Raw genomic sequence first — 25,959 nt, 5'->3', positions numbered from 1 at the left:
GTGTCTCATCCTAATTTTTTGTGGTTTTTTTTGCACTGGCTTTTTGGTGTCCTTGCAAGTTTTTACAGCGGGGAAGCACTGTAGTGGGATTCCAGACAGGAGAGAGCTTGTCTTTGTCTTGTAAGGTGGGTGAGGGGAGATTCTGAGACGGGTTAGAAAAGGCCCATCTTCACGATGTTAACAGAGGGTACATCCTTTCAAACCATCACGGTCCTCCTGGCCCTGGACGTTTGCGCTTCCTCCGGGGGTGCTGCGCCCTAATCTGAAGACCACTGCTTTGTCCACAGCGGAAGCCGTAGAGATGGGCCAAAGTGACAGACTGAACGTGGTTCGTGGGCGGAACCTACAGGCCCTGGTAAGAGTCCGAGGCGTATGGACTGGGGCATGGGGCGCGTCAAAGGAGACCCCACAGGAGAGGCGCTGTCGGCCGAGACCGGGAAGACGGGGAACAGGGCCTCACGGTCTGCCTTTCTTTCATCCTATTTTGTTTTACATAGTTTGTTGACCGGCATTTTGGTGAGTTGGCTCTCAACGTTTTGGCTAATTTCCAAAATGATTTTCCCTTTGAACTGGCCTCTTTCCTCACCTTCCACACCAAACCCTTCTGACAGCTTCTCAAAGACCCCAAGTCGCACTCACGTCCCGCTGTGACACGCTGACAAGGGGGCAGTTCATTCTTTCAACACATTAAGCGGCTTCGGACGCCGGCGGCCCCAGCCGCTCCCAGTTGGGTCTCTTCCGCGGCCTCCCGCAGGAGTACAGGGAGGGGACCGTGCGTCCCGGGCGCCAGCGCAATTCGCGGCCGAGCGGGGGCCCGGGCATCCGCTTGCTGCGCCGTTCCCGCGACACACGAAAAGGAAGCAGGCACTTCCACACACACGTTCCCAGACTCTCTCTTCGCCCCACTCTACGTCCACATACAATCCTCCACTACTGACGCAGGCCTTCACGGGACAGGCTCCCGCCCGGCTGTAAGGAGCTAAGACGACGCTCGCTCCTCCCCAAGGTCCCAGAGCCGCGGGCTCTGAGCAGTCACGGGTTTCTCCCGCCTGCCGGCCGCATTCAACCAGCCGTGCGGGTCGGGGAGCTCACACCCGGGTCCGCAACCTGTGTGTATCGATCGGATCCGCCCGGGGCGCACACTTCTGCGCCCCGCCGACCGCACGGCCAGCACGGCCTGGTGCGAGCCTCCCGAGGAGCCACCAGCCACGTCCTCCCTGGTGGGCTCCATGCCCAGCCGTGACCCCAGCCCCCAGCTTACCCTGCGCGGGCCTCGCGGGCCTCGCGATCCCAGCCTCCAGCGTACCCTGCGCGGGCCTCGCGACCCAAGCCCCCCAGCGTACACTGCGTGGGCCTCGCCGGCCTCGCGGGCCTCGCGACCCCAGCCCCCAGCGTGCACTGCGCGGGCCTCGCGACCCCAGCCCCCAGCGTACACTGCGCCGGCCTCGCGGGCCTCGCGACCCCAGCCCCCGGAGTGCGTTGCGCGGGCCTCGTGAGCCCAGCCCCCAACGTGCATTGCGCGGCCTCGAGACCCTGGCAGCAAGCGCGAAGCAGGCCGGTGGCCCGAGACTGGCTGGCGGTTAAGGCGAAGGAGGGGTAGTGGCGCCTTCCCTCGGCGCTGTCCTCGCCCGGATCCGGCGTGTGTGAGCCGGACCTTCGCCTCTTGGCCCTAAGAGGGCTCGAGGCGGCCGCTGGGCCACAGTGCTGCGGGTGAGGGCCGGCGGCTGGGACCCTTGTCGACACCCGCCCTTTGAGTGTGTCTGCCAAGCGGGCCAGCGGGGTAGGACCACGGGGGTACGCGGGCCGGGGAGGTGGGGCCACGGGCCGGGGCCACGTGGGTGGGAGGGGCCAGGGGAGCAGGGCCGGGAATTAGGACCGGGCGGGGGGTGTTAGGGCAGCGCTGGAGGAGCCAGGGCGGGGCGGATGGGGCCCCTGGGTGTAGGGTGTAGGGTTGAGTCGCGAACCGGGGAGTGGGGTGGGGCGTGCCGGGAGGGGCAGGGCCGGGGGTGTGGTGGTCTGGCCTGGGGTTAGCCTGGAGGTGCCTAGTGGAAATGGGGGGCCCCAGCTTGCGGGGCAGTGCCTCCAAGTCCCGCGTTCAGTTTTCATGCTGCAGGCTTTCGGGCGATGGGCTCGAGTCAGACCCATCGCTGCCCTCAAGGGGCGCACTTTCTCACGGCGCTGGTTTATCTGCCCTTTATCAGGCCAAGTGATCTCTGTTCTGTTCTAGGTTCATGAGTTTGGAGTTTTGTTTTGCAGTCATAATTGAGTAATGAACTCTGAGCAGCGGCGCCCCTCCTGGTGGCGTAGTGTATGCATACGCATCTACCTGTACACACACAGAAGTAAATGAGTATATATGTCATTTAATGTAGAGATTTAGATAACCCTTCTAATAAGTTGGTGTGTTGAGTTACATTAATAACATCCATAGATATTGTACTTGCGTTCATGAGATAGACTCCAGTAAGATAGCTATAAATCTACATATATCACACGTATATACCTTGACACTTTGGATTTGATTTGCTAATATTTTGTTCAGGATATTTGCATTTATGTTCAGGAGTGTTACTGTCTATAATTTTTTTGGTGCATGTACTTGTTCTTGTCTGTCTTGTCTGTTTTGGGAAGCATTGCTTTTACTTTTCAAGAAGTGGGTTCAGTAGTTTTCCTTTATTTCTGAAAGAGTTTGCATAGTATAAGGATTTTCTGTTCTTTGTATATTTGATAAAGCTCACCTGTAAAACTCCTTTGGTCTGGTGTCTTTTACTTCTTTGGGGTAAAAGGGAGCCTTCTGAGTACTGTTTTCCCCCCCCCCCATCAGCTTTTAGTTTTGTTGATCTTGATTATTCTGTTTCTGTTATATCAAGTTTTCCTACTTTTAGCTTGTTCGTATTCTGGCTTCTTTATTGAACAAATTAATCTTTAAAATAGTAAATGCATTCAGTACTCTTAGATTTTAATTTCTAAGCTCTAAGAACTGCTATAGCTGCATCCACCAAGTTTGAATATGTGATTTTCTTTAAAGATTATTTATTTATTAGAGACAGGCAGAGGTAGCCGCAGAGATAGCAAGAGAGGGGAGGAGGGGGAGAAGCAGGCTCCTTGCTCAGCAGGGAGCCCCTGGGAGCATGACCTGAGCCAAAGGCAGAAGCTTAACAGACTGAATATGTGATAGTTTAATTGTTGAATGGTTCTAGAGAGTAATTTCCAGTTTTATTTTCTTTTTAATCCATGGTTGATTTAGGAGTGCTATTTCAAGTTTCCAAGTATGGTACATTTTTGAAAGTGTATTTTTGTTGACTTGTAATTTATTTGTGCTCTACTGGAAACTGGGGTCTGCATAATATTTATCCTTTGATATTTGTGAAGTCTTTTGTTACTTAGGATGTGGTCAGTTTTCATAAATGTCTTACGTGATTTGAAAAGTAAATTCCTTGTTATGTACAGAGTTTTTTATTAGGTCAAGCCTATTGGTGAGGGTCAAATCTATTTACTTGTTACTTTTTTGTTCACTTGATCTGTAAATCATTGAGATAGGTGTGTTAAAATATCTCACCATGACCGTTTTTGTGAAATGTCAAATTTTCTATCTGGTTTTGCTTTATGTATTTTGAGGTGGTGTTATATAAAAGTTATAAGTTGTAGCTTCTTGATTGTCCTTTCTAGTATTATTGTTGAGATCCAGTTTCTCCTTATTAATGCTTTTCCCTTAAACTCTATTTTGTCTGGCATAATATTGTTAACCAGTTTTCTTTTGGTTTGCATTGCCATGCTGTAGGGTTTTCTGTTCCTGTATTTTTTTATTGTAGTAAAATATGCACAACATAAAATTCATCATTTTAATCATTTTTAAGTGTACAGTGCAGCATTCATACTGTTGTGTAACCATCACCAGCATCCATCTCCAGAATTTATCATCATCCCAAACTGAAATCCCATACCCATTAAACAGTAAGTTCCCATTACCCCTTTCTCCAGGTCCTGGTCATCTCTATTCTACTTTTTGTCTCTGTGAATATGGCTGTTGTAGGCACCTCATATAGATAGAAGCATACAATATGGGTTCTTTGTGTTTGGCCTGTTTTACTTAGTGTGATGTCTTCAAGGTTTATCCATGTTGTAGCATGTGTCAGAAAAAAAATTTTTTTTCCTTTGGTGAGAATATTTAATTACTACTCTCAGCAAATTTCAGTTTACAGTAGAGTGTTATTAACTGTAGTCACTATGTTATACATTAGATCTGGAGATCTTATTCATTTGTAGCTGAAAATTTGAATGATATTTCATTGTATATTTATGTATACCACATTTTCTTTATCCATCCATCTGCTGACAGATACTTAAATTGTCTCATTATCTAGGCCATTGTGAATAATGCAGTGATCATGGGAGTGCAGATGTCTCTTTGAGATACTGATTTCATTTCTTTCAGATATATGTCCAGAAGTGGGATCGCTGGGTCACGTGGTAGTTCTATTTTTTTCCCAGATTTTATTTATTTATTTGAGAGAGAGCACAAGCAGGGGGAGCAGCAGAGGGAGAGGGAGAAGCAGGCTCCCCACTGATGGCGGGGCTCGATCGGAAGACCCTGGGATCATGACCTGAGCCCAAGGCAGATGTTTAACTGACTGAGCCACCCAGGCGCCCCATCTATTTTTAATTTTTTGAGGAACTTCCACAGTGGCTGCATCAATTTACATCACTAGTAGTGCACAGGCCTTCCCTTTTCTCCACATCCTCACCAATATTTGTTATTTCTTGCTTTTTTGATACTAACCGTTCTGACAGGTGGGAGGTGGTATCTGTGGTTTTGATTGGCATTTCCCTGATGATGAGTGATATTGAGGATCTTTCCATGTCTGTTGTCCGTCTGGATGTCTTCTTTGGAAAAATGTCTGTTTAGGTCCCTTGCCCATTTTTATCCAATAATTTGCAGATGTTGTTGCTATTGAGTTATCTGAGTTTCTTACATATTTTGGATATTAACTCCTTTTCACATATAGTTTGATCCCACTCTGTAGGTTGCTTTTCATTTTGTTATTTCCTTTGCTGTTCAGGTTTTTAGTTTGATGTCCCACTTGTTTACTTTTGCTTTTATTACATGTGTTTTTGGTGTCATATCTAAAAAATCATTGCCAAGACCGATGTCAAGGAGCTTTATGTTTTCTTCCAGGAGTTTTGCAATTTCAGGTTTTAAATATAAGTCTTTAATGCATTTTGAGTTAATTTTTGTGTATGGTATAAGGGGTCTAGTTTCATTCTTTTGCATTGGAAAATCCAATTTTCTTAACACCGTTTATTAAAGAAACTATCCTTTCCCCATTGTATGTTCTTGGTGCCCTTGTCAAAAAGTAGTCAACTATATGTGTAGGTTTATTTCTGGACTCTGTTCTGTTCCATTGGCTTATGTGTCTATTTTTTTTAAAGATTTTATTTATTTGACAGAGAGAGAGGGAGAGAGCATGAGCAGGGGCAGAGGCAGAGGGAGAAGCAGGCTCCCTGTTGAGAGCCTGATGCGGGGCTGGATCATGCATGACCTGAGCCGAAGGCAGACGCTCAACCGACTGAGCCACCCAGGTGCCCCTTCTGGCTATTTTATAGTTCCTTTGTTACTTGCTACCTCCTTTGCCATTTTCCTTTGTGGTCTGATGATTTTCCAGAGTGGTATGCTTTGATTCTTTTCTTTTACCTTTTATGCATCTACTATAGGTTACCCAAAGGCTTATGTAAAACCACTTCTAGTAATGATAGTCTGTTTTAAGCTCGAAACAACTTAACTTTGATTGCATACAAAATACCTTTTTACTTCTCCCCCCCCACATTTTATGGTTTTGATGTCACAATTTGCATCTTTTTATATTATGTATACACTAATAAATTATTTTAGCTCCAGTTATTTTTAATACTTGTATCTTTTAATCATTATACTAGAGTTAAGTGATTTGTATAATGCTATTATGGTATTATTCTGAATTTGTCTGTATTCTTTACTGGTAAGTTGTAAGTGTTATACTTCCATATGTTTTCATATTACTAATTAGCAACCTTGCATTTCAGCCTGAAGAGTTCCCTTTAGCATTTCTTGTAAGGCAGGTCTAATGGACATGAACTCCTTCAGCTTTTGTTTGAGAGAGTCTTTAGCTCTCCTTGATTTCTAAAGGACAGCTTTTCTGGGTAAAATATTCTTCATTGGCAGTTTTTTTTTTTTTTTCTTTCAGTACTTTGAATATATCATCCCACTCTCTCCTGGTCTGCAAAGTTTGTGTTGAGAAACCTCTGATCGCCTTATGGGAGTCCTCTTTTACAAGTTGAGTTTCTTTTCTTCTGCTGCTTTTGAAATTCTCTGTCTTCAATTTTTGACAGTTTTAATACAGTGTATCTTAGTGAAGTCCTCTTGTGTTGAATCTGTATGGGGACTTATTAGCCTCATGCACCTGGATGTCCCACCTTTCTCCCTCCCCATATATGGGAAATTTTCAGCCATTATTTAAAAAAGCTTTCTGCTCCTCTCTCTCTTCTCCTTCCGGAACTCTCATATCCTAATATCGTTTTACTTGATAGTATCCCACAATTTGCATAGGCTTTCTTTAATCTTTTTCATTCTTCTTCCTTTATCTCTGAGTGGATAATTTCAGTGATCTGTCTTTGAGTTCACAGATTTTTTTTCTTCAGCCTGATCAAGTTTGCTGTTGATGCTACTGCGTTATCTTTTATTAATTGTATTCTTCAACTACAGAATTGGTTTGGTTCCTTTTTATGATTTCTTTCTCTCTGTTGACCTTTCAGTTCTCATATTTTCCTGATTTTGTCTGTGTTCTCTTGTAGCTCACTGAGCTTCCTTAAAACAATCATTTGAATTCTTTGTCCAGCAATTCACATGTCTCCCATTTTTTGAGGCCAGTGAGTGGAAAATTACTGTATTCCTTTGGTGGTGTCATGTTTCCTTAATTTTTTGTGTTTCTGTGGTAGCTTTATATTGATGTCTGTGCATTTCATGGAGCAGTCATCTCTTCCAGAATTAGGAACTGGTTTTGGTGGTTCCAGACCACCTGTGGGTGGGTGCAAAGGCACCTGCTTAGTGGGGTGTGGCAGTTCTGGCTCTAGGGAAGACCCCACAACATATTTTCCCTGTAGCTTCTTCAGTGAGGTCAGTGTTGGCGTAGATTTTAGGGGTTCTCAGTGGGCACGGCTGCAAGTGTTCACAGTGGCAGTGGGGACTATTACGGTCTTTGCTAGTGAAGTGTGCTAGAGAATTCCTGGTCCTTTTTCCCGCTGTGCAGGGTGTTATGGTTGAGGAGATCCCTCTTGGCGCAGGGCCTGGGTCCTTAGGGCCCTTGTAGTGGTGGTGACACTGGTGTCTGGTGTCTGGCACTTCTGGGGTACCAGAAGCTCTGGGTCTGCGTGGCTCATTACCCCCCAGCAGCGGTGGCTCCAGGGCCTGCAGAGCAGCCATGGGGCTAGGGTTTGGAGCATGGGCCTGTGCAGAGCAGCCCAGAAGACGGAGTCTCAAGTGTGCACACGTGTGGAACCAAGGCATGTGTAGGGCTCGGGGTGTGGCTGTGCTGGTCCTGGGGCAGCAGAGTCTCCCTCTTGGTGTTCCACGGCAGTGGTGCCTGTTGGTGATCTTGGTAGCTGATGCTTCTGGTGTTCTCTCTGGAGCAGCACGGTGGTGTCCTTGTGACAGACACTAGAGGATCCTTCACCAGGAGCGCTGTGTGGAGTCTGCGCTGTTGTAGGAGCTGCTGAGATCCTCAGTGGCAAAGGCTACCAGAGTCCTCTGCAGAACATGCCACTGGGGAATGAATGGCAGCTCCAGTGTGACTGATACAGACAGCCCACCTTCTTCTTTGCTCTTGGTCAGCCTCTGAGCTCAGCCAGTCTCCCTAGGGATCCTTTCTCTAGAGTTATTCTCTTTTTCTCCCACTGCGTTGCTGTAGTTCTTCATTGGACTCTTGAGCTCTCCCAGGCTTATTTTTGTTCATGGATAGCTGTCTATTTGTCCTTTTTTATGCGGCGGGGGGGAACAGAGTGGTATCTCCTACTCCCATTACCTTGTTGATGTCCAGAGGCCTGCTCTCATCTTTTTCTTTTTACTTTCTTAGGATTTATAAAGTTTTGCTTTTTCTAACTTCTTTCAATAGTCTTTCCTTTCTTCTGGTTTACGTGTTTAAGGCTTTTATTTACCTGTAAGTACCTCTTGAGATGCATCTCACAAGTTTTAAAATTTAATATCTTAGCCTTTAGTTCTTAATATTTTGAAATTTTCATTATGATTCTTTGAACCATGAGTTATTTCGACAGGTGTTTCTTCATTTCCAGATTTATGGGATTTCACTCTTTATCGCCTTATTTCTAATCTGATCACAGTGTGGTCATAGAATTTGGATTATATGATGATAAAGTGTTTGAAATTTGTTGGGACTTACGTTATGACCCAGTAGGTGGTTAATTTTGAAACTGTGGCATGTGCACTATAAAATACATGCATTCTCCACTTCTTGAGTTGTACATAGTATATTTCTTAAGTCAGACTTGAAAATTAGATTATTAAAGTCTGTATACTGGTTTTGTTTGTGTTCATTTTGGTGGCAGAGGATGTTGGCCTGATAACTGAAATGAATTTGTTACAATGGTCTATTATCTACTATATTTATTTGTTTCTCCTTATGGTTCTGCCAGTTTTTGAGTTGTGTATTTCATGTTACATATTTGTACTACATATTTTGAAGTTATGTTGTTAGGTGGAAGTTCAGAACTGTCTTATTTTCCTGGTGAAATGAACCTTAATCATTATGTAGTGAACTTCTTTATGTCTAGTGACTCTTTCTGCCTTGATATCTATTATTTCTGATAGAAATATAGCTATAATATCTTTATTTTGCCTAATAGGTGCCTGATCTATCTTTTTACTGTCCTTTTCTTGCATTCTTTTTGTATCCTTTGGTTTTATAGATTTGTCTTTTAAATAAGATATAACTGGATTCCCCCTCCCCCCGTTTTTCTGTCTTTGTCTTTTTAGAAAATTTGGTACATTTGTATTGACTAATTATTAATATGTTTTGGTTTATTTCTGCTACTTAATTTTGTGGTTACCATAGAAGTTTTAAGATGTATGGTTAACTTACCAAAGTGTAAATTTAATTATTTTCCATCTTCCTCCAGAAAAATCAAAAATCTTCCTCCTGACCTCTGTGCTATTGTTTGTCGTGTACTTTAGTGCCTTCTCACTTTTAATCCCACAAGAAGTAATTACTCTTTTATGCAGTTAGTGTTTATTTAGCTTTACACATATTCATTACTTCTGATAATTTCTTACATCTTAGACCTGTCATCTCAGGATCATAGTCTTTCTTTTTGATGTCCTTTACAGTACATTTTATGTATGTCAGTTGATTTTATTTGCCTGAAATGTCTTTATTTTGCCTTCATCTTTGAAAAACATTTTTGCCAGGTATAGACTTCTAAGTTGACAGTTATTTTTCCATAGCACATTGGAGAGGTTATATCACTGTTTTAGTTTGCGTGTGTGCATGTGTGTGTGCGTGTATGCACGTGTGCTTGCACACGTTTTCACAAAGCCCGTACTTAGTCTGTGTTTCACTTTAATCTGTCTCTGGCTGCTGTTATGATCTCCTCTTTGCCTTTGGTGTTCTACGGTTCCCCTGTGTTGGAGGGGGTGTGTGTGTCTACGTGCATATGTACACTTGTATCTTCATCCTGCCTAGAATTTGCGGGACTCTGTGGAACTGTAGGTTGGTGTCCAGAAAACTCAGTCATTATTTTCCCCATTTCCCCTCTTCTTCCAGACTTTTGATGTGTATTAATGTCAAATTTGTCATTCTCTCCTGTCTACTATTTAACCTGTCCTTTCATTTTTTTCATCTCTATCCCTTTTTTGACAATTTTTTCAGATCTACCTGAATAAAAGTCAGAGTACTGTTTGGGAAAGGGAAGGAGGGAATGAATATTATGTAGGCAACCTACTAAAGTCAACCACAGCTGTCCTTTATTTTTTTTTGATGTTTTAAATCCCTGTTTTGTGTAACTACATAGTTATGTTTTGCTTCTGATATTTGGGAAGGTTCATGCATCATTTTAGTTCTTCTAGACTTATAACATCATATATATTTCAACCTTTGTTTTGTGATCTATGCACTTTAGGTAGCATCTGTTGGCTCTACATTGTGAAATGAAGAAATTAGAACATAATTAATGCATTTACTTTTTATCTGATACCTCATACCCCCTAATGTTTATTCCATATGTTATAATTACAGTTCTTTTTATGGGTACCTTTATACTTTTAAATAATATAGTTAAACTTCTGTTATTTTATTTATCACATTTAAGTAGTATCTATTGAGCTCTGTATATCTGAAAGATGAAGAGCGCTTATGTTCTGTATATTCCACTTACCTCCTCTTCTCCCCTCCTGATTAATACTTACACTGTTATTTCTATACTATCAAAGTTCTGCTCTGTATCAGAAGCCCTACAGTTGTTTTCACCTACTTCCGTACTTAAATGAATTTAATGCTCTTCCTATTATTTTCTTTATTACCATATTTTGCCTTCATCATGTGAGGGTAGAATTTATTACCACATACATCTTACAAGAAGGGTTCATGGATGATATCTTTACTGAATTTTGCATGTGTGAAAATATTTGTTAGCTTCATACTTACATGAAAACTTGGCTATGTATAAACTTCCTAAGCCACTCTTTTCTCCTGAGGAAATGTTCGGGCATTTGTATGTTGCTGTGAAGAAGTGTGAGGTTAACTTGATTTTTTCACTTATCTGATAGGAAAAAATAACTCATTTGATTTTTTATACCATTTGATTAATAGTGAGAACAAACAACTTTTCTCTCTCTCTCTCTTTTTTTTTTGGATGTTTGGTAGTGATGATGATAGCATGGAAATATAAGCTACTCCAAAGTTAAAGTAGATGTTGCAATGAACATATACTGTCTTGTAGGAGCTGGCATATGATGGCCCATTGGTCAAATCTGGTCTGCCACCTGTTTTTCTAGGTCTGCAAGCTAAGAATGGTGTTTATAAAGGAATAATGGCAAGCAATTTGATGATAACCCCTTGAATCCCAGTATGTAACATGTTACCCTTCTCAAAAGAATTCTGTGTTCTTCATTAATATATAGGAGTATTTTTAAAAATTGTATTCAATTATTGTCATATCAAATTTCATCAATAAAATATTTGTGGAAATTTGTTTTCTCTCGCTGTATGAATAATGTGTAATATCTTTGGTTTTTGCCCTCTGGTCCACAAACCTAAAGTATTTACTCTTTGGCCTTTTTTCAGAAGAATTCTTCTGACCTCTACTCTGTTGTAAATCCAGAATGTGTTTGATTCACGGATGCTTTTGAATGTAGTGGGAATATCCCTTGGATCTGAACCTTGTCTCAAGCATGGGCCCCAGAGTTGTAGCCTTCAGTTCCTGGCTGCAGTAAATGATCCTTCTGTGGCCATTCTTGGCAACCTTTGGGTCTGATTGGGACCCTTTCTACACCCTGAGTCTCATCACCTGATAGACCAGTCCTGCATTGATAGTGTTGTTGGCTTCATTTCTGATGTGGACATTTCTATCATTTCTATTCCAGGAAGAACTCCTCTTGCCTCTGGCCTATTTCAGTCTGTCATATTGGATTTGTCTGATGCTTATTCACTTGACAATTAAAGCTTTTTCTAGGCTACATCTTGGCGTCTTTAGTTATACTTCCATGCCTGTGCAGCACATTTTCTTTATTTGGAGGCTTTCTGGGCCTTGTTAGATTTCCCTCAGTAATCAGAAAGAGAACGCTTCTTTTTCATATTTCAAAACCCACTCCCTTTTGTTCTGTTCTGTCTGAAGAATGCTGGTAGTATATGGATCTGGCCTTTTAGTACTTAGTGAATGTGGTGAAATGAATTTAACAGCTTAGGCCACCAGTTCTATTGACTTCCCTATGTTCTTTCTGATGATTTTCCCTGAGGAGAGGATCTTAAAACTTAGCATTATCTTCAGGATGGAATTTAAGGTAAATTAGAATTGTATGTACATAAACCCATCAATGTAAGAAAGAAAACCTTGCATTAGAGAGGAAGGTAGACAATATGGAGGCTGCATGAGAAGGATAACTAGCATAGTGAAGGGTCTGGAAAGCACACTATGTGGTGGAAACACTTGAAGATAATGGAGATATTCAGTTAAGCCTCGTGGGAAGTTCAGAACCATATATGCAGTTTTGAAACCAATAGTCATATCTGTGAAAGCATCTTTTATGTTTAAAAAGTAACATGAACATTTTTTTTTACAGGCTGTTACTTCATAGTTCTGTTTAGAAAAATATATCAAAAGTATACCCATCGATTTGACAACAGTAAATCCAGACATGGACAAGGAGAAAAGCAACACAAAAGCAAGGTAAAATAAGATATAATAAAATTAAAATTTCAACAATATATGACTACTGGTAAGCCATTCTGACAATGAAGAACGTACAGTGTCATGTGAGGAATGGATGAGGGTTCCGGAATTTAGCAAACCTTAGGGAGGGGTTCCTGACAAGAAGGGCAGATTAACACCGGCTCCTTCTCAGACCAGTCTTGGATATGCCAAAAACGTGAGACAGGAGTTGCTGGAAATGAGAAGTTAACCAACAGCTGAAAAACCCTGGGAAGGCCAAAGGTGATTAGGTGTAAGCAGGCGGAGAAGAGGTTGGAGAGATTCATGTGCTTTCTTCCTTCTTCACATTCCTCTCTGTGGATCAGCATCCACTCAGGAAGAAAATAATGGAGTGAGGGAGTACTTGAAGAAACAGACTCCTATTTAAACCTGATGGGTTGAACTCATGCTCTTACTGCTCTCCTTCCTGAAATCCCACCAAGTGATCAAGAAGGAGTAAACCCACAAGAGAAGGAAAAGAGGAGACAAAAAACACATGGGAGCTGCCCATGTCGTTTTGGAAGCTTGGGAACAGAAGGATAAGTGATTGCTGATTTTGCAGAGCAGACAGTGCAAACTGAAGGTGGAAGGGTGAAGCCCGGAAGCAGCTGCTTCATCCTGCTGCCACCTGACCTCCCACCTCTAAGGATCCTCTCGAAGTGGCAGTGGCAGTGAAAGTAGTAACCTGACAGTTTGGAGAAGAAACAGAACGCAGATCCCCTTCCTTAACCTCACTCAGCCAGGAGAATGTTTCTTCCTTCATTCCAACAGAAGACATCCAGGATGTGGGGACACCAAACAGCTGAGAGTACATTACTGTACCCAAGTCATAGGGAACCTTAGTATTCTTCCTGTGCTGGACTTTTAGGAAGCTCACAGCCAGAATCGAAGCATATTATCCTCTGGGAATCTGGCCAGCCAACAGGAAAGATTGATCGATAAGGCCACTTGGGGAAACCTCAACCAAGCCTCAGATATCCCACAGTGAAATCTGCCAGTTGACAGATTGCACCAGTGCATGAAGAGTGGTCTCATTGCTGTCTCAGTGATGATTCTTAAATATGAGCAGATGACCCATGATCGTTTGAGGAAAGTTTATAGCTTGACGGAAACTCAAATCATAGAAGCCTGGAGAAAATAGCCCATGGAGGGAGAAGAAAAGTTCAGTAACAACCAGCACAAGCCTATCCTGGGCTGTCAGGTGACAGAAGAACTAGCATTAAGAGAATAAAAAATGGACATCTGGAGGAAAAAAATAGCTTTTGGAAATTAAATATATGATAACAGAAATGGAGATTGAGAGAATAGGTGAAAGGTAAAGCTGAGAAAGTTCTCCAGAAGGAAAAAGGGAAAGGTAGGGATAGAAAGGAGGAGAGTAAAGGTAAGAAGGAGGATACGTAGGAGACAAAAATAAGGTGATAGAAATAACTTCCAGAAATTCCTGTAATGGCAGTAAATGCAAATGGGCTACACTTTGGTCTTTTTTTTTTAATGTCAAACTGGATTAATGCATGTGTGGAAACATCTTAGAAAGCAGAAGGGTACCAACAGATGAAAAGTAAAAAGATGCTTCCATATTCTCTACTGGGTCATAGGGAACAATTACAAGACTTCACCATTGCAGACCATAAAACTTGTTTAAACAAATTCTCAAAATATCTCAATAGATCATGTACTTCTTAATCACAGTAGACATCAGTTACAAGAGGTTGACTTGAAAACCAGTCTACATTTGGAAATATGATGTCTGAAAAACAGACACTTTTCTGAAAGAGCCCTGCCCCAGGAGGAAACTATGTAGAACTGAGTCTAGAAAAGCAAGAAACAAAGAAGAAGGAGTTGAACTTGCCCGGCTAATCCTGTTGCACTTACAGGTGGTGTGGTGTAGCCGATTCAGCTGTGCGGAGAGAAATTTACAGTCTACAGCTTACATTAGCAAGGAAGATAAGCTGGAAAATTAATGAGGTAACAATCCATTCCAGGAAGTTAAGGAGAAAAACCTGAACAGACTAAACCAAAACAAAATCGAGGGAAGGAGATAAGCAGTATCAGAAATTAACAAAACAGAAATCAAAGAGAGAGGAAATCAGGAAAAGCAGCCGCTGTTGAACAGTCGGCAGATCTTTGACAGAATGGAGCAGGAAAAAGGAAGTCACCAGTGGATGGTTAGGATTGTGCATTGCACAGCTCTAGGAAGCTCCGCTTAGTGTGTGTTCTCTCTATGTACTGCCTCCTAAAGCAGGGGGAGCGGAGCAGTGCTAGGCAGTGGCTCTGTAACCACTACCGAGGGGGTGGGAGATGGGAGCTCCGTCAGCACAGAAGGGTCTGCAGTTAAAAAGAGAAAATTAACTATTTCATGGTAATTAGTCTGAAACAAAATGTCAGCGTTTTAAGAAAAGTATGAACAAAATGGGCTCAATAAGTAATAGGCAAGGTGAACTTTTTAAAGATTTTATTTAAATTCTAGTTAACATACAGTGTTACAGTAGTTTCAGGTGTACAATATAGTGATTCAGCACCTCCAAAGGACACCCAGTGCTCATTGGGACAGGTGCTCTCCTTAATCCCCATCACCTCTCTCACCCAGCAACCCCCCCACCCTCACCCCTCTGGTACCTCACTGTGTTCTCTACAGTTAAGAGCCTCTTTCTTGATTTGCCTCTTCTCTTTTTTGCTCCACTCTGCTCATTTCATTTGTTTTTTTAAATTCCACATGAGTGAAATCATATGGTCTTTGTTTTTTTCTGACTTATTTTGCTTAGCATAGTACTCTCTGGTTCCATCCACATCATTGCAAATGGCAAGATTTCATTCCTTTTTATCCACTAAAATTGTTCAATTTGTGGTTATGAATCATGATTGCCTCCCCAACTTCCCCTCCCCCCATAGACCACACATATTAGGCTCAGGCAGATTTCCAGAGTTTCTGAATTTCTGAGTTCTAACAAATTCAAGAAGTGAATAATTCCAATCTTATACAACTTCTTCCATAGAACAGAAAAAGAGAAAATTGTCCCTAAATTGCACACACACATTGGGCGGGGGCAACGGGAGGGAGAGAGAGAAACTTAAACAGACTCTGTGCTGAACTCGGAGCCTGAGCTGGGGCTCAGTCTCATGACCCTGAGAGCACAACCTGAGCCAAAACCAAGAATCCAATGCCCAACCCACTGTGCCACCCAGTGCCCCCATTTATACAATCTTCTAAGTCAGTTTCGTTCATAACCTTAGAAGCAGAAAACCCTAAATAAGATACTAACCTACAGGTTACAGTAGCATATAAAAATGGATGATACACCAAGATCAAATTGTATAGCTTATCTCAAAAATGCAAGGTTGGTTCAACATTAGAAAGTGCATCAATACCAATTACCATTAATATAGTAAAGGAAGAAAAGCATTTGATAATATGGATTATCTCTTAATGATAAAAACTTTTAGCAAACTACATGATTAAGGGCATTTACCAAAAACCTGAAGCAAGTATTTCTAATGGTCAAGTCTTAAAAGTGTTCCTTTATAAGTTGAGAAAAGTGACAAGGATACTTGCTATTACCACTTCTGTGTGACATCCTATTAAAGGTCCTAAGTCCATAAGACAAGAAAAAAGATGAAAGCTGGAAGGTTTGAAAAAGGAGAAACAAACCGTATTCATTTTTAGATGATACGATGTCTAGTAAGAAAGTACAAAAGAATTTACGGTTTTGTAATTAATAAGTTAATTTAACTTAGCAAGGCTGCTAGATTAAAATCAGTGTATGTAAGTGAATTTTGTTCCTATAGTCCAGCAATAGATCGAAAACTTAATTTTAATCATAACTACCATTTGTAATAGTAATGAAAAACCCAGTACCTAGGAAAAATCATGTGTTTGGCCTTTGTGGAGAAAATTACAAAATTTAATTGAGAATGCAATAAAATTTATATGGAAAAGCAAAAGGCCAAGGATATGTAAGCACTCTTTAAGAAAAAAATTTGGAGGGATGAACCTACAGCTGTGACAACGATAGCAGTTAAAGCAGTGGGATAGAAAAACAAGGACAGACAACTAAAAATCAAGACCCGGAGGAGGGTTCTTGTATATGGTTGGAGTGGTGCAGGCTTGTATACAGTTGTACGCCTGGAGCTACAGGCCGGGGAGGAGAGGATGGGGGTGTTCAGTAATACGTGGTGACTACTGCACATCGTCATGGCGTGGGAGCCGCAAGAACTGGGTCTGCCCTTCACATCATACCCCAACGCAAGGATGAATTATAAGACTTGTGGAAGGCAAAACTTTAAAACTATTTGTAAAAGAGTAAGAGTTTTGTCAAGATTGAAGGACGGACAGATTTCTTAAGAATAAACACAGATCGCAGGGGCGCCTGGGTGGTTCAGTCGTTGGGCGTCTGCCTTCGGCTCAGGTCATGATCTCAGGGTCCTGGGATTGAGCCCCGCATCGGGCTCCCTGCTCCACGGGAAGCCTGCTTCTCCCTCCCCTGCTCCCCCTGCTTGTGTTCCCTCTCTCGCTGTGTTTCTCTCTGTCAAATAAATAAATAAAATCTTTTAAAAAAAAAGAATAAACACAAATTGTAGATGCAAAGATAGATAAATTAGGTTATATTAAGGTGAAGAACTTAGATTTATGAAGACTTCATCAAGAAAGTGAGAAGTTGAGTCCAAACCAGAAGAGGTTTTCAGCACATGTAAAATCACAAAAGATTACTATATAAAATGTGAAAAGAACTTCTGAACATTGTTAAGAAAATGGTATACAATTCACTATAAAAAAAAAAGATATGGATCAGACATTTCAACAAAGAGGAAACTGTTCAAGGTGTTTATAAACCAAAGGGGACTCAGAATGCTCAAGGGAGAAGGGTTTAAGAATACCTAATAAAGGTATCCATGAACAAGTATTAAGAAGTCGTGTTCTGTCTTTGAAGAGAAAGTTTGCCTTCTTATTCATGTGACTAAGTATTTTTGTTTAATATACCAATGGGTAGTTTTGCCCACTGAGCAGCATGTGAGGATCCACGGAGCTCTGCATTTCCTCCACCTTGCAAAAATACGGTCTATGGCATAAGTCAGCTGTAGGCACTGATTTTGGATTCTGTTCTTAGGAAAAGGTTTTCTAACATTTACAAATAGGCAGTTGGCTAATGTATTGCAAAATATGGTTTTAGTCTTGATAAGGGCGGTTGTTGGTGTTGGTTTTATAAAGAAGGGTAATATATGAGTATTGAATTTCAAAAAACTGTGTTCTGACCTCACTCTGCTGCTGATTGGTTAATATTTCTTCATCTTTTAAGTTAGATGAGGATTCTTAAGTCCTTTCCAGCGTTAAAATTTCCATGATAATATCAGACCCCTTTTGCATTTAACTAGACTCTCCATGTTTCAGATCTGCTTTTTGTATTTTTTATTATTCATTTATTAAATTTTTTTTTTTTTTTAATTTTTAAGTAGGCTCCGCATCCAGCATGGAGCCCAGGACAGGGCTTGAACTCACAACCCTGAGATCAAGACCTGAGCTGAGATCAAGAGTCGGACACTTAACTGACTGAGCCCCACAGGTGCCCCCAGATCTGCTTTTTAAAGTGTATCAAAAATTGCTTGAAAGGATAGATACTGTATTGTAAAGTACGGTATAAGGATTTAAACTTTGAGTCCTAGAGTCTGTTAACCGTAGTGTCTTACTTTCTTTGTCATATTAGACTTCAAAAATATGAAGAGCAAGAATATGAAGCTGTCACACTGTCAGAGGATCAACCAGCTAAAGTAGCAGAAAAAGAAACCTCGAAATATAAAACATTCAGAATGCATTCTGTACCCCTGAAGTCAGAGGAAACAGGAGAAATCTATCAAGATTACTACTCTCCAGGCATGCCAGTTTATGTTTTCTTTTATGGAGATGGAAGGAAGTTGTCATAGCATTAACTTAAGAATAACAAGCGAACTACATTGCAATACTAGTCTATTTTCAGAGTACGAGGTTCGGTGCTTTATTGATTTTGTTAGTCGTAGCTGTTGGTGAGATCTTCAGATACAGAGCTTGTCTCTTAAAGGGAACGTGATCTAAGTAGTCCTCACGATGAAGATAACAGTGGTATCGCTGCCACTGCCAAGAATATCTGACGTTTCTGGAGCAACTTAGAGTTGACCTCACTCTTGCCTGCATGTCATCTTTCTTGGGGTTTGTGTGAGGTGAGGACCCTCAAGTTGGGTCCTCGTTCCCTGAAGGGCCCGCTGCCTTCTGGCTGTGCGGTGACCTCCTCTGTGCTCTTGTCTGCCAGGGCCCTGACTGCTCCTTCATGGGCCCCTGTTCGTCTTCCTTCCCTCCACTTGTTCCCCCCAACTGCACCATTAACAGTATGTAAAACGATTTGTTTAACCACACTTCCTTTTTTACCCTGCTCTTTTCTATCCTCAGTTTTATGAAGGTTGCTCTTTGGGTTGGCAGAACTGCAACTCTAATCAGTGTAATTGTCCCTTTTCCCGGCCTTCCCCCTCATACTGAAAACTTTCTCACTCACGTGGGTTCGTTCTTTTCCTGAATCATGGTATCCAGCATCAATGGGGCGGTCAGCACTGCCTGGTGCCCTTTTATGTCTCCATTGAGTTTTGCCTCTCATTACTCACTGCATCTCTTTACACTGTCACAGTTTACCCATAAGCCGGCAAAGACATCTGAGAACCATGGCAACAGGCCCCTTCCCCAGAAGATCAGCACGAACAGCCAGCCAAGACGAAGTTTACTGATCAATGAGAATGGCAGAACTCCAGCACTAGGGGAATACTGCACATAGAATTCATGGCTGTTTTCCCATGATTCTTCAGTCTTTCAAAGTAAATTTTTTTAATTTTTTTCTTTTTCTTTTTCCTTCATTTTCTTTTTGCCTTTTCAACCAACATCTTATCAATCCCTTTTTAAAAAAATCTTTTTTATTTTTCATTTTTAGAGTCATGTTCTATCCCTTCATAGTAGTTAACCTTATTTTTGGTATGTATATATAAGTTCTCTCTTTAAAATTTTGGGATACAGTTTCTTCTAACAGACCAAAATATACCCTAAATCTCTAGTGTATGGCTTTGTTCCAGTTTCCTGCCTGATCACATTCTCTCCCCCCCCTTTTTTTTTAATCCTCTTCTTCCTTTTTTCAACCAACTTATCAATTCCTTCTATAAAATCTTTTATAATTTTCATCTTTACAGTCATATTCCATCCCTTCATTGTATTTACCCTTATTTTTTACATATATAAGTTTTTCTTTCTTTAAAATTTTGGGAGGCACTTTCTTCTAACAGACCAAAATTTGCCCAAATCTAGTGTGTGGCACTAATCTCTGCACCAGCCTGATCATATTTGATCATATTCTGTTTTTTTTTTAATCTTTCTTTTCCTTTTTCTTTCTTTCCCTTTCTTTTCCCTGGTTTCAGGTCTCTTCTGATTTGTTCAGTGTGTATTTTTCTGGGGTCGTTGTTACCCTGTTAGCATTTTGTTCTCTCATTCATCTGTTCTCCTCTGGACAAAATGACAAGACGGAAAAAATCACCTCAAAAAAAAAGGACAAGAGGCAGTACCAACTGCCAGGGACCTAATCAGTACGGACATCCTGGACATTAGTAAGATGTCGGGACTAGAGTTCAGAATTACGATTTTAAAGATACTAGCTGGACTTGAAAAAAGCATGGAAGTTATTAGAGAAACACTTTCTGGAGAAATAACTAAAATCTAACCAAGTCGACATCAAAAAGGCTATTAATGAGGTGCCATCCAAAATGGAGGCTCTAACTGCTAGGATAAATGAGGCAAAAGACAATTAGTGATATAGAAGACCAAATGATGGAAAATAAAGAAGCTGAGAAAAAGAGAGATAAACAACTACTGGATCACAAGGGCAGAATTTGAGAGATAAGTGATATCATAAGACGAAACAATATTAGAATAATTGGGATCCCAGAAGAAGAAGAAAGAGAGAGGGGCAGAAGGTACATTGAAGCAAATTATAGCAGAGAACTTCCCTAATTTGGTGAAGGAAACAGGCATCAAAATCCATGAGGCACAGAGAACACCCCCTCAAAGTCAATAAAAATAGGTCAACACCCCGACATCTAATAGTAAAACTTACGAGTCTCAGAGACAAAGAGAAAATCCTGAAAGCAGCTCGGGAGAAGAGATCTGTAACCTACAATGGTACAAATATTAGATTGGCAACAGACCTATCCACAGAGACCTGGCAGGCCAGAAAGGACTGGCATGATATCTTCAGAGCACTAAATGAGAAAAATATGCAGCCAAGAATACTATATCCAACTAGGCTGTCACTGAAAATAGAAGGAGAGATAAAAAGCTTCCAGGACAAACAAAAACTAAAGGAATTTGCAAACACGAAACCAGCCCTCTAAGAAATATTGTAACAGGTTCTCTAAGCAAAGAGAGAGCCTAAAAGCAGCATAGACCAGAAAGGAACACAGACAATATACAGTAACAGTCACATTACAGGCAATGCAATGGCACTAAATTCGTATCTTTCAATAGTCACCCTGAATGTAAATGGGCTAAATGCCCCAATCAAAAGACACAGGCTATCAGATAAAAAAACAAGACCCATCAGTATGCTGTCTGCAAGAGACTCATTTTAGACCCAAAGACACCTCCAGGTTGAAAGTGAGGGGGTGGAACACCATTTACCATGCTTTGGACACTAAAAGAAAGCTGGGGTGGCAATCCTTATATCAGACAAATTAGATTTTAAAACAAAGACTCTAATAAGAGATGAAGAAGGACACTATATCCTACTTAAAGGATCTATTCAACAAGAAGATCTAACAATTGTAAATTATGCTGCTAACATGGGAGCAGCCAATTAATAACAAAAACAAAGAAACACATCGACAACAATACAATAATAGTAGGGGACTTTAACACCCCCCCCCCCACTGAAATGGACTGATCATCTAAGCAAAAGATCAACAAGGAAATAAAGACTTTAAATGACACGCTGGACCAAATGGACTTCACAGATATATTCAGAACATTCCATCCAACATCAACAGAATACACATTCTTCTCTAGTGCCCATGGAACATTCTCCAGAATAGATCACATCCTAGGTCACAAATCAGGTCTCAACCGGTACCAAAAGACTGGGATCATTCCCTGTGTATTTTTGGACCACAATGCTTTGAAACTGGAACTCAATGACAAGAGCAAAGTCGGACAGAACTCAAATACATGGAGGCTAAAGGGCATCCTACTAAAGAATGAATGGGTCAACCAGGAAATTAAAGAAGAATTAAAGAAATTCATGGAAACAAATGAAAATGAAAACACAACTGTTCAAAATCTTTGGGATGCAGCAAAGGTGGTCTTAAGAGGAAAGTATGTAGCAATACAAGCCTTTCTCAAGAAACAAGAAAGGTCTCAAATACACAACCTAACCCTACATCTAAAGGAGTTGGAGAAAGAACAGCAAATAAAGCCTAAACCCAGCAGGAGAAGAGAAATCATAAAGATCAGAGCAGAAATCAATGAACTAGAAACCAAAAGAACAGTAGAACAGATCAACGAAACTAGGAGCTGATTCTTTGAAAGAATTAATAAGATTGATAAACCCCTGGCCAGACTTATCAAAAAGAAAAGAGAAGTGGCCCAAATAAATAAAATCATGACTGAAAGAGGAGAGATCACAACCAACACCAAAGAAATACAAACAATTATAACAACATATTTTGAGCGACTATATGCCAGCAAATTAGATAATCTGGAAGAAATGGATGCATTTCTAGAGATGTATCAACTACCAAAACTGAACCAGGAAGAAATAGAAAACCTGAACAGACCTATAACCACTAAGGAAATTGAAGCAGTCATCAAAAATCTCCCAACAAACAAGAGCCCAGGGCCAGATGGCTTCCCAGGGGAATTCTACCAAACATTTAAGGAAGCATTAATACCTATTCTTCTGAAACTGTTCCAAAAAATAGAAATGGAAGGAAAACTTCCAAACTTGTTTTATGAGGCCACCATTACCTTGATCCCAAAACCAGACAAAGACCCCATCAAAAAGGAGAATTACAGACCAATATCCCTGATGAACATGGATGCAAAAATTCTCACCAAAATACTAGCCAGTAGGATCCAACAGTATATTAAAAGGATTACTCACCACGACCAAGTGGGATTTATTCCTGGGCTGCAAGGTTGGTTAAACATCTGCAAATCAATCAATGTGAAACACTACATTAATAAAAGAAAGAATAAGAACCATAAGATCCTCTCAATAGATGCAGAAAAAGCATTTGACAAAGTACAGCATCCTTTCTTGATCAAAACTCTTCAGAGTATATGGATAGAGGGCACATACTTTAATATCATAAAAGCCATCTATGAAAAACCCACAGCGATTATCATTCTCAGTGGGGAAAAACTGAGAGCTTTCCCCCTAAGGTCAGGAATGCGCAGGGTTGTCCACTATCACCGCTGCCTGCCACCACCACTAAGACCTCAATGTGAGACTATTCAACATAGTATTGGAAGTCCTAGCCACAGCAATCAGACAACAAAAAGAAATCAAAGACATCCAAATCGGCAAAGAAGTCAAATTCTCACTGTTTGCAGATGATATGATACTTTATGTGGAAAACCCAAGACTCCACCCCAAAACTGCTAGAACTCATACAGGAATTCAGTCAAGTGGCAGGATATAAAATCAATGCACAGATATCAGTGGCATTCCTATACACCAACAACAAGACAGAAGAAAGAGAAATTAAGGAGTCAATCCCATTTACAATTGCACCCAAAACCATAAGATACCTAGGAATAAATCTAACCAAAGAGGCAAAGAATCTGTACTCGAAAATTATAAAATACTATAAAAATACTATAAAAATTATAAACTATAAAATACTATAAAAAACTATAAAATACTATATATAAAAAAGAAATTGAGGAAGATTCAAAGAAATGGAAAAACATTCCATGCTCATGGGATTGGAAAGACAAATTTTGTGAAGATGTCAATGCTACCTAGAGCAATCTACACATTTAATGCAATCCCTATCAAAATACCATCCACTTTTTTCAAAGAAATGGAACAAATAATCCTAAAATTTGTATGGAACCAGAAGAGACCCTGAATAGCCAGAAGAATGTTGAAAAAGAAAAGCAAAGCTGGTGGTATCACAATTCCGGACTTCAAGCTCTATTACAAAGCTGTCATCATCAAGACAGTATGGTACTGGCACAAAAACAGACACATAGACCAATGGAACAAAATAGAGAGCCCAGAAATGGACCCTTAACTCTATGGTCAGCTAATCTTCGACAAAGCAGGAAAGAATGTTCAATGGAAAAACAGTCTCTTCAACAAATGGTGTTGGGAAAATTGGACAGCCACGTGCGGAAGAATGAACCTGGACCATTTCCTTACACCACACACAAAAATAGACTCAAAATGGATGAAAGACCTCAATGTGAGACAGAATTCCATCAAAATCCTAAAGGAGTACACAGGCAGCAACCTCTTCGACCTCAGCCGCAGCAACTTCTTCCTAGAGATATCACCAAAGGCACGGGAAGCAAGGGCAAAAATGAACTATTGGGACTTCATCAAGATAAAAAGCTTTTGCATAGCAAAAGAAATAGTCAACAAAACCAGAAGAAGTGACAGAATGGGAGAAGATATTTGCAAATGACATATCTGATAAAGGGCTAGTATCCAAAATCTGTAAAGAACTTATCAAACTCAACACCCAGAGAACAAATGATCCGATCAAGAAATGGACAGAAGACATGAACAGACATTTTTCCAAAGAAGACATCCAAATGGCCAACAAACATATGAAAAAGTGCTCAGCATTGCTTGGCATCAGGGAAATCCAAATCAAAACCTCAATGAGATACCACCTCACATCTGTCAGCATGGCTAAAATTAACAAGTCAGGAAATGAGATGTTGGCGGGGATGTGGAGAAAGGGGAACCCCCCTACACTGTTGGTGGGAATGCGAGCTGGTGCAGCCACTCTGGAAAACAGTATGGAGGTTCCTCAAAAAGTTGACAATAGAGCTACCATATGACCCAGCAGTTGCACTACTGGCTATTTACCCCAAAGATACAAATGTAGGGATCCGAAGGGGTACGTGCACCCCGATGTTTATAGCAGCAATGTCCACAATAGCCAAACTGTGCAAATAGCAAAGATGTCCATTGACAGATGAATGGATAAACAAGATGTGTTATATATATATAATGGAATATTATGCAGCCATCAAAAGGAGTGAAGTCTTGCTATTTACAACAACGTTGATGGAACTGGAAGGTATTATGCTGAGCGAAATAAGTCAATCAGAGAAAGACAGGTATCATATCTCACTGATATGAGGAATTCTTAATCTCAGGAAACAAACTGAGGGTTCCTGGAGTGGTGGGGGGTGGGAGGGATGGGGTGGCTGGGTGATAGACACTGGGGAGGGTATGTGCTATGGTGAGAGCTGTGAATTGTGTAAGACTATTGAATCACAGACCTGTACGTCTGAAACAAATAATACATTATATGTTAAAAAAAAATAGGAAGGGAAAAATGAAGTGGAGGAATTCTGAGGAGGAGATGAACCATGAGAGACGATGGACTCAGAAACAAACTGAGGGTTCTAGAGGGGAAGTGTGTAGGGGATGGGTTAGCCTGGTGATGGGTATTAAAGAGGGCATTTACTGAATGGAGCACTGGGTGTTATATGCAAACAATGAATCATGGAACACTAATCAAAAACTAATGTAATATAGGGTGATTAACATAACATAATAAAATTTAAAAAAAAACAACCAAGGGCCAGAGGAAAAAGTCAAGGGAGAAATTTATTTATTTATTTATTTATTTAAAGATTTTATTTATTTATTAGAGAGAGAGAGACCCAGCAAGAGAGGGAACACAAGCTAGGGGGAGTGGGAGAGGGAGAAACAGGCTTCCCGCGGAGCAGGGAGCCCGATGCGGGGCTCGATCCCAGGATCCTGAGATCATGACCTGAGCTGAAGGCAGACGCTCAACCGACTAAGCCACCCAGGCACCCTTCAAGGGAGAAATTTAAAAAAATGCCTGAGACAAATGAAAATGATACAGCATACCAGAACTTACAGGATGTAACAAAGCAGTTAGAAGAATGAAGTTCATAGCATCACAGGCCTACTTTGATAAATGAGAAAAATCTCAATTGAGGAAGTAGAGAAAGAACAAACAAAGCCAAGGTTAGTAGAAGGAAAGAAATAATAGAGATCAGAGCAAAAATAAATGTAATAGAGACTAAAAAGACAAAAGATCAATGTCACTAAGAGATGGTTCATTGGAAAGATAAAGTTGACAGACCTGTAGCAAGAATTACATACACAAAAAAACTCAAATAAATAAAACAAGAAATGAAAGAGGAGTTGGTATAGTGGATACCACTGGATCAAAGAGATACTATGAACAATTATGCACCAACAGATTGGATAACCCAGCATAAATGCATAAATTCGTAGAAACCTA

At 40.8% G+C, this 25,959-nt stretch overlaps 1 protein-coding gene across 13 annotated transcripts in view; it reads left to right on the top strand.

Moving 5' to 3' along the window:
• Positions 1 to 1,543: 1,543 nt before the first annotated feature.
• DNAH14 (dynein axonemal heavy chain 14) overlaps positions 1,544 to 25,959 on the top strand; it is a 334,785-nt gene continuing 310,369 nt past the window's right edge. For 10 of the 13 annotated variants that reach the window (XM_027613953.2, XM_027613959.2, XM_027613960.2 and 7 more), the window contains exons 1-3: positions 1,544 to 1,710; positions 12,323 to 12,429; positions 18,147 to 18,313. In XM_027613953.2, coding sequence (XP_027469754.2) covers positions 12,398 to 12,429; positions 18,147 to 18,313 — 199 coding nt within the window. In that variant the 5' untranslated portion in view covers positions 1,544 to 1,710; positions 12,323 to 12,397. Of the gene's footprint in view, positions 1,781 to 12,322; positions 12,430 to 14,356; positions 14,416 to 17,951; positions 18,006 to 18,146; positions 18,314 to 25,959 lie in introns of those variants that run through there. The other 3 variants (XM_027613952.2, XM_027613954.2, XM_027613955.2) reach the window with 3 other exon arrangements.

The sequence above is a fragment of the Zalophus californianus genome, chromosome 10 (genome assembly GCF_009762305.2).
Source record: "Zalophus californianus isolate mZalCal1 chromosome 10, mZalCal1.pri.v2, whole genome shotgun sequence".
Classification (NCBI taxonomy): Eukaryota; Metazoa; Chordata; class Mammalia; order Carnivora; family Otariidae; genus Zalophus; species Zalophus californianus.
The sequence above is the reverse complement of the archived record's forward strand: the minus strand, read 5'-3'. Positions and strand labels throughout refer to the sequence as shown.